This window comes from Liolophura sinensis, chromosome 1 (assembly GCF_032854445.1).
Source record: "Liolophura sinensis isolate JHLJ2023 chromosome 1, CUHK_Ljap_v2, whole genome shotgun sequence".
Classification (NCBI taxonomy): Eukaryota; Metazoa; Mollusca; class Polyplacophora; order Chitonida; family Chitonidae; genus Liolophura; species Liolophura sinensis.
Window position 1 is genome coordinate 21,883,518 of NC_088295.1, and position 15,843 is coordinate 21,899,360.

The 15,843-nt window shown below is 37.6% G+C and overlaps 2 protein-coding genes across 3 annotated transcripts; one reads left to right on the forward strand and one right to left on the reverse strand.

The window, feature by feature from the left end:
• Nucleotides 1-4,966, reverse strand: LOC135462095 (UPF0561 protein C2orf68 homolog). Of its 2 annotated transcripts, none has more exons than XM_064739452.1 (4): nucleotides 4,832-4,966; nucleotides 4,136-4,260; nucleotides 3,760-3,836; nucleotides 1-3,279 (listed from the first exon to the last, which is right to left on the reverse strand). In XM_064739452.1, exons 1-4 carry the CDS (start codon nucleotides 4,906-4,908, stop codon nucleotides 3,151-3,153), a joined length of 408 nt encoding a protein of 135 aa, XP_064595522.1. In that variant the 5' UTR covers nucleotides 4,909-4,966; the 3' UTR covers nucleotides 1-3,150. The 2 variants fall into 2 exon arrangements, with proteins under 2 accessions (XP_064595522.1, XP_064595521.1); XM_064739451.1 differs by lacking the exon at nucleotides 4,832-4,966 and adding an exon at nucleotides 4,701-4,827.
• A 137-nt stretch (nucleotides 4,967-5,103) lies between these two features.
• Nucleotides 5,104-15,213, forward strand: LOC135469658 (ubiquitin carboxyl-terminal hydrolase 39-like). The gene is made up of 14 exons (XM_064748205.1): nucleotides 5,104-5,197; nucleotides 7,683-7,746; nucleotides 8,063-8,157; nucleotides 8,564-8,700; nucleotides 9,976-10,072; nucleotides 10,338-10,393; nucleotides 10,674-10,899; nucleotides 11,745-11,890; nucleotides 12,084-12,129; nucleotides 12,398-12,621; nucleotides 12,836-12,897; nucleotides 13,102-13,243; nucleotides 13,569-13,655; nucleotides 14,257-15,213. Exons 1-14 carry the CDS (start codon nucleotides 5,104-5,106, stop codon nucleotides 14,398-14,400), a joined length of 1,620 nt encoding a protein of 539 aa, XP_064604275.1. The 3' UTR covers nucleotides 14,401-15,213.
• Nucleotides 15,214-15,843: the final 630 nt, after the last annotated feature.

Below are 15,843 nucleotides of genomic sequence, written 5' to 3' on the forward strand. Positions count from 1 at the left end.
CATTCTACCTTATCTGTCATACACATAGCAGGAACAGTCGATATCACATTCTACCTTATCTGTCATACACGTAGCGGGAACAGTCTATATCACTTTCTACATTCTCTGTCATACACGTAGCAGGAACAGTCTATATCCCTTTCTACATTCTCTGCCATACACATAGCAGGAACAGTCTTATATCACTTTCTACATTCTCTGTAATACACGTAGCAGTAACAGTCTATATCCCTTTCTACATTCTCTGCCATACACGTAGCAGGAACAGGCTGTATCACTTCCTGCATTCTCTGCCATACACATAGCAGGAACGGTCTATATCACTTTCTGCCTTCTCTGCCATACATATTTAATCTCTGCACCATACAGGTCTCTCTGGATATGTTGAATTGATGTCAGAAGCATAAATATATAGAAACCTGCTGCACATTGTTTTCTGTCTGCAAAAGCCTTATAGCGGCACTTTAGGAATCTGCATGTAACTTCAACACGGTACCTCAAACGTTACATTGTAAGAGTTGATGTGGTTTCTTGTTTCATTAACATGCTTTGGAAGGCTTTGTGTCTTGCTTGCAAAGACCAACATGTTTATTAATATACCCCGCTTTCTCAAGTTTAGGTGTCTTTTTCTATGAAGAAGGACATAAAAAACAAAATTAGGTCCTGTAATAGTGGTGGCTGGTGTTTTGAGCATACTTGCAACCACAGTGAAAGTTAATCGTGCAGGATTTCCATACCAAACTTCTGACCCACCCTGCACTGTACAGTAGTATTTCTCTAGCATTTAGGCATGTATTATGGTTGTACCAGTATTGCCTCCAGTAGATGAAGCAAAAAATGTCATTGTAAGGCTTAAAGTTTCTGCAGTTAGGTTAGGGAATGAAGGATAATGGAGTGAGAACCCAGAGACATAATTGTGTAATGTTTCTGGTCAGCTGCCTATTAACATACTCTTAGTGAAAAACTAGATGATTTATGGTGATAGACATTTTATGATGACCTCAAAGTCATTTTGCTTTCTTAGCCCTGGTTAACTAGTCATTATTTCAAATGCTCTTTCATTTTGGTCAGATTTGACGACAATGATGAATGTGTAGATTCTTTTGTTGTGCAAGGATAGAAATTCATGCCAGATTAGCTTCATTTCATTAGTATTTGCTAATAAAACCAACTTTTCACGAAATTGTGCGCAATTACTGTGGGTTATGTGTCTCTTTTCCACCGAGGCAGCGCTAAAACGGCGTGGCCAAAAAAACCTGCAAGGAAACAAGTGAAATACATGTACATGTTGTGCTGTAAGCCATGTAAATGACAGCAAAGTTATATTCGGTATACATTCTCAATTTGGGCAGGAAATTCGTATGAGCAAAATCCTACTTTCAGACCAAGATTTGATGGTATTAGGCAGGACTGACACAAGCGTCATTTTGAAGAAAATTCTGACAAACAGGATTTTGCATTACATAAGCTGAGTCCCCAATTTGTTCTGTTGAGTCTTTCATTTTAAAGTTAGGAGTGCTTGCCTAGGAAAACCTGTCATACATATTTTCAGATATTATGATTAAAACATTTTTAGACCATTGCAAATACTGCATCTAAGTAACACACAACTTCAGGAGTACAAAGACCCAGTAACACCAATGAAATGACATATAACTTGTGTGATTAGTCGCTATCTTTAAATTGTCATGATCTTGAGAAGTTGTGGTGAATTTACCCTGAATGAAAACACCAAAACTGACAGATTCGTTATCTCTTGAATGACTCTTCTTCATCCATGGTGGCCATGTGATTGAGTGAAATCAAAGGCACTCCATGGCCAAAATGTATATACAATTTAAGAAGATAATTCGCAATGCTCATACAAAGTTCATACTACAAGGACAGACTGATAAGATTTGTCAGAATTTACATGTATGTGTGACAACCAACGATAACTTTTGATCGCAGCTGATCTTGTGCATTCACAATTCATTGGAACAGATTTTTCCTCTGGTATGGTTGGACTCGTGTTGCGGTCATGTTGGATGGACTTTTTGACAACATACTGACTTTGACCTGTGACTAATATAACAGTTATATTCGTCTCAGCTTTGACAAAGTATGCTAATGGAGAAAATGAAGATGGTATGAACCAATAAAACAAAAAATCAAAAACTTGGACAATAATGTGGTGTTGTGCACATATTAACAACATATAAAATAGATCCCCACCCCAATAAGATGTGTTAACTGTGCAATCATTACCATATAAACATAAAGGAATGAGAGCATTTCCTGAAACAGCAGCAGATGCAATTAATTTTATTGGCTTCTGCAGAAATAACTATACAGAAAAACTGTCTATATGAAATGAGATTGTTAAAGTTGATGCAGATTCATGCAAGCAAAAGGCAGCCATTTAAAATATCCTAACAATGAGAGGCCATCTAAATGATGTCCTTAAATGAACTTCTGCTATTTGTTAACAGTGTGTGTTTAATGACAATACAAGATAAGAAGATGGTTTTGCTTGATGGACAAAGTTGGGTGCACTAATGTTGCTTAATTCCAAGATGTCTTACCGAGCACTGGGAATAGTGGACTCCTTGTTAGCTTATAATGGCAGATCATGTGTTGGTAGATGTAAACTTTCCTAAAATGTTTTGACTTAGCACCTTTTACTACGTATTTCAGTCTTTTCTCGTAGCCACTCCTTACATTCTACATAACCAACCACTGAAAAACACTTGGGGGATGGTCCACATTCACTGATAGCAACACAATGAGCTCAATCACCAGAGTGTATAGTGCTTAACTCCATTCAGACTTCAACAGGTATTAGAAGGATGGCTCTGGCCTAGAGGATGGCATAACCAATCCTTTATGGTTCATAAACAGTCTCCTGAGTAAGTGCCTCCATGCTTTTGTTACCTTTTTTTCACCTCACTTTCTATGCTTATTTGATACATTGTATCAGCCCTGTTCAGTCATTCGTCCTCAATCATAGTAACATGTACCATCACTTGGGTATAATAAACCTTCCTTGAGTGAACTTGGGAGTTACATTGTATGGCAATGATGGGTGGTAAAGGCAGGTGTCTACTGGATAATACATTGGTCCCGGACTGTTGCCACAGATTATTTATCCGCACAGCAACTCGAAATGTGTCATGACACTCTGCCATTTTGTCTTTTATCAACTTCTTCATGAAGCTTGATGGCCAAAGCTTTCACATGTATCTCAGTCATACCAATTTGAAGGCCAAAATCCCTTGCCACATGAGAAACACTGTCACCCTGCCAATAAAAGTAATGAAGAAGTAAAAATTAACTACCAGTACTGTAAATCTTCAACCTTTCCAATCACTATATAAAGGCACTTTTTTCAGTGGAATTAATGCATGCAGTTATTATGAAAATTACACTAAAATGATTTGTTTGTTCATTAAAGATGCAAGCTTTATAAAACTGCAAATTATTTCTCTACACCCCTTAGTTCTCTCAGAGTGTTTTAAACTATTGATAGCACAGGCAGTTGAAAAGGTTGAAGAATTAGGCTACCACCATTTTCCCATCACAAATTGGGTTGTGGCATTACCTCATGGCGTTTGTCAAAAATCTAGAGAAATGTGTTGGCTTCCACCAGGCTCTGCCACCCATATAGGTGCACATTTGTGAGTATCATGTAAAACACCTACCAAATTATATGGTATAAGATACAATCTAATATACCCTTGCTTGTTAAACACACGACATAGGTTGATATCAACCACTTACTCTGTTTATAGAGATTGTATGGAGTTTACCCTTCTGATCTTCATACTCCAAATCAAAGATCACACTGCTCTCAGTTTCTGACGGAAGAAAAGTGTACCTTAATAGTATTGGATAATAATTTGTTGTAAATATCATGGGAAGAAGATAAACTTTTCATGAAAACGCAGCTGAATTTAGATATTTGTGTTAAATTACAGATGTACGCTCAATGTTTACAACTATAAATAACTTATATCATTTGTAAAAAAAGTTTGAAAAATTATATGGATAAAGCTTAACTTTGTTAACAATTAACACATTTGGATACGGTCTATTACTGATTTTACAGACAAAATAGAGTACTGAGTGATTAACTGTTCTACCTCAAATATTTTACCTTGTTTAATCTTTGACCTTGGCGGAGGGACATAAGTTTTCAACTCAGGTTTCTTCCCTCTATTCTGACCAACAGATTTTGGTTTATCATTCATCTTTGCTTTCACTTCTTTGTCATAGTTGTCTCTGTAAATAAAGACATTAAGGTGTACTTATCGGCAACAGTAGCTTATATATCACATGTAAAATTTCTTTACTGAGCTCTTTACCAGGTCACACTGAGCATATGCTAACGTCTGCCGGGCCAGGTTTCAGTTCACTGCTCATGGTATTAACATTTGAACATTTGATTTTACCATAAAAAAGATCGAAACGTGGTAGATAAAGGGCACTGACGCCACTGAGTGTATCGAAAAGCAGCGACACTATCATACACTTACATAGCTCCGTAGGGCTGTGATTACGTATACTATCTCAGTCGAGCTTTGTAGGGCTGTGATTACGTATACTCTATCAGCCCTGTCTTGTACAGAGCTAACACTAACGGCATATACACATATTCCATGACTACTCACGATTAAAATATGCAAAGTTAAACACCGTAAATAATGTCGTAAATAACGTACACAGAGGTTTCAAATCCTGTAGCAATGATGGATAGGTGCCTAAATATCTCGCTGGATCTGTGATAACATGCATACCGGCTTGAAGCACACATCAAAAAAACCAAGCGTAGCAAGAGATCGGCGCATTTTACCTTTCCACCTGGTTCTTGATAATGCATTTTATAAATCCATGCCCCATATCAAGTCTAGCTTTAGGTTGACTGGCCATAATTCACATTACAATGGGAAGTTAAGTGTTCGAATTGACTTTCACTTCTTCAGTTGACGGATGCATGCGAAAAACGTCGTCAATTAATGCGTAAACTCTCTTTAACTCGTACGTTTATGTTTTCGTTAAAGGAAATATACTGGGAAATGTACGAGAGAATCAAATCGCTGACGTAGTACGCATGCACATGTGGAAATGGCGCTGAACGGAAAGAGCCAGGCGAATGTGCAGCCAAAATCAATCTTAAAACGGAAAGCACAGAGTGATGATTTAGAAGCTGATGATATTGGTAAATGCTTATGTCTGTGTGCCTCGAATGCATCCGCACATTTGTCGGTAAACTAGAAATTAAGCTTACTTGACCTAAGTAAAGAGCAAACGTTGCAGTGCTTGAACAATCACATGGGCCCTCGATGTGCTATGAATAGTAAATAGACGCTAGCGTAGTCATGGATCAGTTCACTTCACCCTGGTAGGATGAATTGTAAAATTTGGGAAAACAGACGATTACTAGCCTATAATGCCTGCCCTGTCACTTCTTTGCAATGCTTAGGGTCCTAGGGCACCTGACTTAAAATCCTGAGATGTCGATCATGCCAGGGGTAGGCCTAAATATCCATCCATATTTAAGTACAGCATCTCCACTCACTTCTCATTTACGAAATGGCCGCCATTTACACTGCCTACATGTGCGGCCAGGCAGCTGGATGCGAAATGGCTGGCCAGTCCTGCCCTCATTTGTGGAGGTCATGCATGTCAAAACAACAACACATGCTCTAGGTTGGTTCCCTGACATGCCATTTGTACACCTAATGTCAAGGGGACTAAAACCTGTCATCGTGTGATCATGTAACAACAAAAGGACATCATAACTAGCATTAAAAGGGAGGGATAGCTTTGTATTCAGCTGCTCGACTGCACATGCACGCCGTGTAGATGGCGGCCATTTCGTAAATGAGAAGTGAGTGGAGATGCTGTACTTAAATATGGATGGATAATTACCCTTGGGATGATTGTCACCTCATGATTTTAACAGTTAAGTGCCCTAGAACACTAAGCATTGCAAAGGAGTGACTGGACGGGCGTGGTAGGTTAGTAGTCGAAAGTAGCTTTCCAAATTTTACAATTCATACCAGGGCGAAGGAGACTGATCTATGACTATGCAAGCATCTAAAGATATAAAAAAAACATAGCTTATCAGCCAGGGCTACTTAAGGCCATATATAGTAAAGTGTACAAATCTTCCAGCCCTCCCATGTTGAGAGGGTCTGAAACATAGAAGTAAAAGGAACCAGATCACCTACCACTATGAAGATGAAATATATCAACATTGGGAAGAAAAAGTAACATTTGAATGCCATTACCCACCATCTAGATGTAACATCACCATCCACCATACAGCCACATTCTCAACAGTTAGCTATTAAAAATCACCTTAAAAATTTCTTTGATTACTAATGTGTGATAGGCGAGCTACTTTTTAAATTTAGGCCCCTGAATTACGTCAGTCAGACTTTCAGTAGCCAGGGGAGATCAGAAATTTTGCTGGAAATCTGCCATTAAAAGCACTACTTGTTTCAGACAATTTTGTGAGTATTTGAAATTATAACCTGTGGTAAAAACATGTAGTTGATAAATGAAATAAAAGGCAGTCACTTAGGGACAGAATGATACTTGACAAAACATATTAATCTGTGTTACATCAACTTATTCTTATAAAGTAAAACTTCCAAGAATGAAGATAATTTTAATTTTAGTATCACTCGTTATAAGATAACATTCAACTTGAATCCTGAACTACAAAACTACATGTATTTCCTACTCATTTGCTGAAGTCTCAATTTCTGTATTCTTTGTGATAAATGATTCACTGTATACTTAGGAGATGTCTTCGATGAAACTTGCCTTTTAAAATCTATTAATGTCTTCATAATGCCTGGCTTTGTCACCATGTATACTCCTGTCAAAGTGCAGCCGCATGACTGGCATTTCCTGCACAACTTTTTCTTAGTCCACTTTTGCAGATAGTCTCAATATCGGGCCAAGTGTTCGTGTCATTAATTTACATGAAATTACTTTCACACTTTTATGGACGCCTTTATAAAATGTAACATAAATAATAAGAATGGAAGAAAGGCAAAGTCAAATTTACCAATGAAGTGAATAGATCTGAAAACAGTGAGAAGTGATTTCCATCAGACCCTGCTTCCTGGAAATGAAAACAGTGGCTGAATGTTGGTTGATTTTATGAGGCAGTAAGTTACTTGAGGTGATCGTCATGACAATTTAATTTAATTACTCATAATTTAAGTAATTTAAGAATATACGGCAAGGTTAGTGTGGTGTTCTGGAACTCTTGAAACTGACATTAAGTGTCACTGAAACCTCTCAGAAAACATGATGTAAATGGCCAAATCCTTGCCTTGTACCCATGGCACACAAACTCACTTACCTCCATTGCTCATTACTTACTTAGTACCTAACTATTTCTTTCATTTCTTTAATAGAACGTTGATCATACTGACCCACAGGTTCACAGTCATCAAACTTCAAAACTGGCATCAAGCAAATTGTCCATGTTGGACAATTTTATAAAGCACATTTATCACTATGTCCTCACAGATGCTAACATGACGCCACCAGATTTTATCACTACAGCACTAACTTGAATTCAGGCTACATTTGTTCAGTGGATCAGATCACTAAAGCAAATTCATAAATATATGTATATATATATATATTTGTTTCATTTTTTTGTTTTGTACACTTTTCAGCTCCAGTGAAAGATCCCAAAGTTGATCGTAGTAGAAGTTGTCCTTATTTAGACACCATAAACAGGTAAAAACAGAACGAAATTTCATTTCACAAAATAAAGGATATTTTAAATAAATCTCAAACTTCATCATTTTTATTTTTAAATATTGGATGATCTCTATGGTCTTATTGTAGAGGAATAACAGGGTGAAATCATTGGATGGTAGTTGACAGTTCTTGTTTTGTCTCTCAGTGGCAGTGTAAATATTTAACTATTGACAAAAGCTTATAAATTAAATTAATCAGATATTTTGATGTAAGCATTGTAAGAACCTATTTTCTTGAAACTCTAGTAGTGATTGTAACTTGCATGAATTAATTATAACTTTATCCTATACAGGTCCGTGCTTGATTTTGACTTTGAGAAGCTATGCTCAGTCTCGCTTTCCCACATCAATGTGTATGCCTGCCTGGTTTGTGGAAAATATTTTCAAGGTATGATGTTTGTCTTGAGTTCTTATGAACAACTCAGCCTAGCAGTCTTTGGCTTGAAAATAAATTTTAAATATTGCCATGCAGTTACAAAAACCAATGCTTCTACTTGTAATTTGAATAATTTAATTGTAAAAATGAATTTTAAAGGTCAGGTGTGACACACTATTAAAAATTAATAAATTAATGGACTTTTACAGTATTAAAAATTACAGACATGATTTTTTTCCGCTTTTTTTCTTTGTTCAGTTTCGATTAATTTACCTGTTTTCCGCAGATTTTTCTAGCTAACGGGGCCTAGGCGGCCCCTGGACCCCGGCCTTTTTGGGCTATGATAGTAAATTTCAGCTATTTTCTTGGTTCACCACAATCATGTCTGAAATTAATTTGCTGATTTGTTTTTTTTTAGGCCGAGGCCAGAAGTCTCATGCTTACACTCACAGTGTACAAGACGGTCACCATGTGTTCCTCAACCTACAGTCCCAGAAATTCTACTGCCTGCCTGATAACTATGAGGTCATTGATTCCTCTTTAGATGACATCATTGTAAGTAATTCTATAAGGAGACTGTTGGGGACATTGTTTGATTCATGTTCATTTCTGTTGCCACTAAGGGGATTCTACTAGTGTGTAAGTTGTAATTGCCTATTTGAATGCTTTTGCAATCTTTCTGTCCCATTGTCAGTTGTAGTTCAAGTTGGGCTGTCTGATGTTGGTTTCATGCATTCAGCCATAACAAAGATGTTAGAGAACCCACAAATAGGCCATATACATGTTTATTGGTCAATTCTGTGTCTGGTATCTTTGGCGTGGAAATAGCACATTTTATGTTTGAGGTACCGTGTATGACGTAGAGTTTAGCCGAAAATGTCTGGCCATAAATTTTAGCCTATTTAAATTGCCGGAGAAGAAGACGGGAAAGTGATCAGCCCCCAGCTGTGCAGTAATCCCCAGTGACGATCTGGCTGCTGGCCCTCGCCACATAGGGTAAACTCCCCAGGCATGTACAGAGAGAAGGGTGATTTTACGCCCACTAGTACATCTAGATCCTCAATAAAACCTTGTTTGTTGCATGTAACAAACCATTATTCTTAAGGTTGGGTGCGTTGGTCGTTTTTTTTACCCTGGAAATTCAAAGGTATTTCAGCAATACAGATCTCATTGGTAAGTATCTGTTGTCAAGCTTTGGTAAAATATCAGTGGAGTTTGCCACCTCCCACGCTCATGCCATGTATGAAGAATTACATTTTCGCGCCTTATCAAATCAGGTTTTTAGTTCAGCACAGAAAACACATTTTGGCAAAGTTTCTGAAACTAGATATCCCATGTGTTCTAACCTCGTTCTTGCATTGTTTTGACAGCCGATTGCCTTGCACTGGACTGAGATTTCAGAGAATGCAAATGTTTCAGCACTGACCAATTAGGTGCATTTATTTTCTTTGACCTACCCCTTGAAATAGTCACAATTGTGAAATCTCCCACCGAATCTAATCTAGGAGGCGGTCTATTTGTTTGCAAACACCCACATGCCCAGTTAAAATGCATATACATTAATTTTCGTGAGACCACTAAATCTTTTCCACTGAAGCATGAGGGTGTTTATTGATTTTGTCATGTGTATGCACTATCCCGTGAACACACTCCCCCCTACCTCACTGTCAAAGTTGTAAAATATCAGAAGAAACAAGAATACATTGTATAGCTTGGACAAACAATCTAATAAGGTGGGAGGTGGGTGGGGGCATACATGTAAGGGTTAAATGAAAAACTATTGATAGAATGCCTGTTGATAGATTGTTAATTCTCAGAGAATGTTTTCAGTATGTCCTGGACCCAACTTTCACTGATAAACACATAGCCAACCTTGATAACCACACCAAGATGTCTCGGGCCTATGATGGTACAACATACCTACCAGGTATGATTTGGATAAGAGATCTTTCCTACATGTATCATTTGCAATGTATGTCTCTGAAAATCACTGTGCGAAAAGTTTTGGTGATCCGCTAGTTACACATAAGGTAATTATTATGATTAACTCAGGAATAGAAGGTGGACCTAATTTGGTTTTCATTTTTGTAATAACCCAGCAGAATCATCAGCATCTGAATAAAAAATAAATTATAACTAGTTGTCTTTCTGTTTTCCAATTAATCACTAAATATCGCATTTTATATTTGCAGGCATTGTAGGTTTGAACAACATCAAAGCTAATGACTATTGTAATGTAGTTCTACAGGTGGGTTTGTTTTACCTGTTTAACATGTTTTTTTTGTCGGAGTGAGAAAGTTTTGGCTATTATATGGGCAGTGTGTGTACTGTATTAATCAGACCTGTTGATGTCCACAGTAACTCAAGCAACAAAGGGAGATAATCCTGTTTCACCTCAAGAGTGGAAATAAATGTGTACTACTATTTGTTTCACTATTGATGTTTTTTGTTTGACAAATTTTTAAAAATTTGTGGATGACTATAGTGCTATGAACTAAAAGATTTTAATGATTTATTCTTCATTACAGGCTTTATCTCATGTTCATACGTTCAGAAACTATTTCCTTCAAGAGCAAAACTACAAAAACATAAAACGTCCGCCTGGAGACCAAATGTGCCTTCTGAGCCAGCGTTTTGGCGAGTTGCTACGGAAACTGTGGAATCCACGTAACTTCAAGGCTCATGTGAGTCCTCACGAGATGCTACAGGCTGTGGTTCTCTGTAGTAAAAAGACATTTCAAATCACAGAGCAAGGTGAGATGTGTTCCCTGTAATACCGATTGATATTTGATATTTTTATGAAGAATAAAACAACCTTCCTGAGGCCTCCTTGGCTGGTGATTTGCATGCTAGTGCAACACCCAGGAGACACCCACCGGTGCGATTAATGATAGTTCATGTGTAGCTCATGCTGACATCCTCTCTGGTCATTTATGGGATGGTCTGTCAGCAACCTGCAAATGGTTATGGATAGTGCTGGGGCTCTGCCCAGTTTCCTCCCACCATATTGCTGGCTGCCATCATATGAGTGAAATATTCTTGAGTACGGTGTAACACCAATCAAAAAATTAAATAAATACAATGTAATTAAAAAATTCTTAATCCTGAAATTATAAACTAAGCTAACCTAAAGAAATGTTGTCACCATTTAAAAGGTAAAAGAATTTCACTGTGGTGAAAGACACAGGTTGCTCATAGTAATTGTGTGATGTTATAATAATGCAGAAAATCGTACAACTAGTTATATAAGCTATCAGATTGACCTATACAGGTTGCTATTCTCTCACAGCTTTTTCCTCGTGAAATTTTTTGTGTTACTGTGTATGTGATTTATTTATTTATTTGATTGGTGTTTTACGCTGTACTCAAGAATATTTCACTTATACGACGGCGGCCACCATTATGGTGGGATGAAACCAGGCAGAGCCCGGGGGAAACCCATGACCATTCACAGGTTGCTGACAGACCTTCTCACTTATGGCCGGAGAGGAAGCCAGCATGGACTTGAACTCACACTGTGTATGTGGTGAGGTCATTTACTGTGGCAGTCAGTTAAGTCACCCATTACAATCTGCATGCACAACCTTTTCTCGTTTCAGGGGATGCTATAGATTTCCTGTCATGGTTTCTGAATGCTCTTCACACTGCTTTAGGGGGAAATAAGAAGTTGTCCAGCAGCGTTGTAAACAAGACGTTTCGAGGGAAAATGAAAGTCTATTCAAGAAAGATGCCTCCAGTTGATATGGTACAAAAGAATAACACTAAATAATTGCTGATGTGAGATATGGAAAGTCATTCAATAAATTATTTGTGTTATTTCTTCTGATAATCATGTAGTTTGTCAGAAGATATTCTAATCTTCATGGAAAGAGCTTAAGGTGTAGCGCTAATACTTCCTCTGGTCATTAATTCAGAGAGTGTGTAATTTTTTGCTTCAGAAAGAAGAGGAGAAAGAGACATTACTTCTTATGGAAGATTACAAAGGTACTTATTTTTCGATGGGACTTCATATGTCATAAACATCAGATGCTGTATAGTTGTCAGTATTAAAATGAAATCTTGATCTTTGTGGGAATTACTGGTTCTTGGAAGATACCTTTACCTCAGGTTTGTTACATGTATTCTTCATGATGCTTTGATGTTAGACCGTTCAGTCAGTAAAGTTTTGTATCCAATATCTGAGTGGACTTAAGTTCCTCACTTACAAAATTGTTGAAGATAGAGGCTGACACCTGTGTGATAAATCTTTCAGAGACGATGGATGACATTCCGTGGTTGTTCCTCACCTGTGACCTGCCACCTCCACCGCTTTATCCAGATGGACTGAGAGAAAACATCATCCCACAGGTTCCCCTGGCCACCATCTTGTCTAAATTTAATGGTGTATCAGAGAAGGAATACAAAACCTACAAGGATTCTACCATGAAAAGATTTGAAATCACCCACCTTCCCCCATACATCATACTCTATGTCAAAGTAAGTTTCTAGGTTTAAATGTTAATGAAATTTAAGCTAATAGTAATATGAAAGTGTTTGTACCTTTTGTGTGTTCATTTAATGATCAAAAGTGTAATACACTCATCAGGATTTTATACCTGTCTTTTCTGTTGTGATTTACATGTTTTACCATTCATGAATGCATATATAGTCATTTTCAGCTTGATAATGTATGTAAAATTTTTCATTTTAGAGGTTCAACAAAAACTACTTTGTATTGGAGAAGAATCGAACAATTGTTAATTTCCCTGTTAAGTAAGTATAAACCTAAGTAATATGGTACTTTATCACCTTGAAAATGACAACTGCAACATTACAAAAACATGTTGTTTGTGAAGTATATTTTTATATTTGTGGCTGGTGTTGCTATTTTATGCCAAAAAGGGGTTATAAAGAATAAATTAATTTAAGCGCTGTTGTATTTTTTTTAATTTTTTTTTTTTATATTTTTTCTGGTAGGAATGTAGATTTTGGTGACCTGCTGTCTCCAGAAATCAGAGCCAAGCACAGGTTCACCACTTACGATTTGATCAGTAACATTGTACACGAAGGAGAACCAGGCGCTGGACAGGGCTCCTATAAGGTTCACATCCTACATAAGGTGAGTACAGGTGCCTGACCTAGTCAGTAACATTGTACATGAAGACAAGCCAGGTGCTGGACAGGGCTCCTTTGAGGTTCACATCCTACATAGAGTGAGTACATGTGTCTGACCTAGTCTTTAACATTGTACATGAAGGCGAGCCTCCTATAAGGTTCACATCCTACATAAGGTGAGCACAGGTGTCTGACCTAGTCAGTAATATTGTACATGGATGAGAAACAGGTGTTGGACATAGCACAGTTCACATTTGTGTTAATCAAAAGAATTTGTATTTGTATGCAAAGCTCCTGTCCTAATCCATGTAAAATCTATCATGTTTCAGGGAACTCAAAAGTGGTATGAGATGCAGGACCTTCATGTGATTGACATCCTTCCTCAAATGATCACTTTATCAGAGAGTTACATCCAGGTGAGATTGCTTTGTACTTCTGGATAGCTCTGTTGGGCTGATTTGGTTTGTCAGAGAGTTACATCCAGGTGAGATTGCTGTGTACTTCTGAATAACTTTGTCGGGGTGATTTGTCAGAGAGTTACATCCAGGTGAGATTGCTGTGTAACTGTAATTCGGGGAAGCTCTGTTGGGCTGATTTGTCAGAGAGTTACATCGATGTGAGATTGCTGTGTACTTCTGGATAACTCTGTCGAGGTGGTTTTGTCGAAGAGTTACATCTAGGTGAGATTGGTGTGTACTTCTGGATAACTCTGTCGGGGTGGTTTGTCGGAGAGTTACATCCAGGTGAGATTGCTGTGTAACTATATTTCTTGGTAGCTCTGTTGAGCTGGTTTGTCAGAGTTACATTCAGGTGAGATTGTTGTGTAACTAGTGTTTAGGAAGTACTAATGATGCATTCCACTTAAGTATTTGATTGGTTGTTGGGCTCAGCCTTGTAAATAGTGGAAAGATATGAGACAGTTTTCTTATAATGAAGCATGTTACAGAAAAATACAGTCACTGACTGATTGGTTTGCCTGATGGTGCTAAACAATTTACTGCTATGTTTTCTTCACAGATCTATGAGTTAAGGAGGGACATCCCCAATCCAAATTTTGGTGTGGTGCCAGAGAAGACTGGGGAAGACATGGAAGGAGTTGCAGTTACAAAAGAGAGTGGCACAAAAGGGGAGACAACTTCACAATCTGCCAAAGAAAGCTGATACAGACTTTTTTGTCATAAACTTTTTGCTGTAAAAGTCGGGAATTCCTGTAATTTGTGTATTTAGCAGGGAGGTTTGAAACAGTCACGTAGAAACTTGAAACCTAGCGATTTGGCAGAAAAGTTTTCTTCAAAACTGGTGAAACAAGAAATTTATTGATTTTTTTGCTATATAAAGTAATTGGTGCATCTTGTTTCTTTACAATTTATTTTTGTTGTATTTCACTAATAATGTCACTTGAACTGTTAAATATCAATCAGTGGACCAAATACATGTACATGAATGAAATGCTGAGTTTATCTGAACTTCATTTAGTCCTTGGCCTTGCATTTTTAGCTCGCCTGTACAAAGTACAAGAGTAACTTATGTCATAACCTAAGCATTCGCGTTTGCTTCCAATACCAGCTAAATGATCTTAAGGTGAATGATATAGGTCATATCTTAAGAAGGTCTGCATGTATTGGGTTCTGGTTTGGCATACATGTACAGCACAATAATTCTTGGGGGATGTTCCATCAATGATGCTCTCTGTGCATATTAATTACAGTAAACTACAAAATTCAGAACATAGCTTTGTATGCTCTGGAATCAATTTCAAGGTAAGTGTTAGGGATGGTTGATTGAGCTCAGGGTTTGTATACATTCAAATCACAGTAACCTAAGACGGATATTCCATCATTTATGCCTAGCATGTGTATGTGTGGATTACTGTAAGTTAAACAGCTGAATTCTTGACTTCTTGTCTCTTTTTCTGTCTTAGCATCCATGTTAAAGTAAATGAATAAATTATAAGTTTTGTCACTCTGTTTTTAAGCGGTATCCTTGATTATTTATTGAAATGAAAAGAATTATAAAATAATGAAGGAAAACATTGATCACAGTTGTGGTTTTGTCCCAATTGAGTTTTACAGCACACCCAAAACTGATATTGTGATGTTACTATCATCTATTGCAAATGCGTGGTAAGAATGCATTCAAAATGTAAGTAAGCAGATCACTATCAGAGCATCAGGACTTTCACTCCGGTTTTAAATAAATGCCATATACATGGCAATAGGGGAGCATTGCCTCTTAATATCTATGTCACCCTAATCGATGGTTCAGTCCCATTCTCAGACAGAATTTCAAGATGTCTGTTTCTGTTGTCCAGGGGACCTGGGTGGCAAGAAGTGGTCGACGGCGCGTGGTCTTACATAAAACTGGCTGGAGACCCTTTAACTAATGACCTATGTCGTGTGTTGGAAAGTTTGCCAATGACTTGTCAATAGTCGGTGACACACTGGTTGGTTAAAATGGTCTGATAGGGTTTCGTATCAAATCACAATTCAGCAGATTTTGACGATCTGGCTGTGCTAGTTTAAGCTGGGGTTAAATTAGTTGATCCGTCAAAAGTCGGGAAAGCGATTTTCTTCTTACTATTGAAGGAATGAAGCAGCGGACATT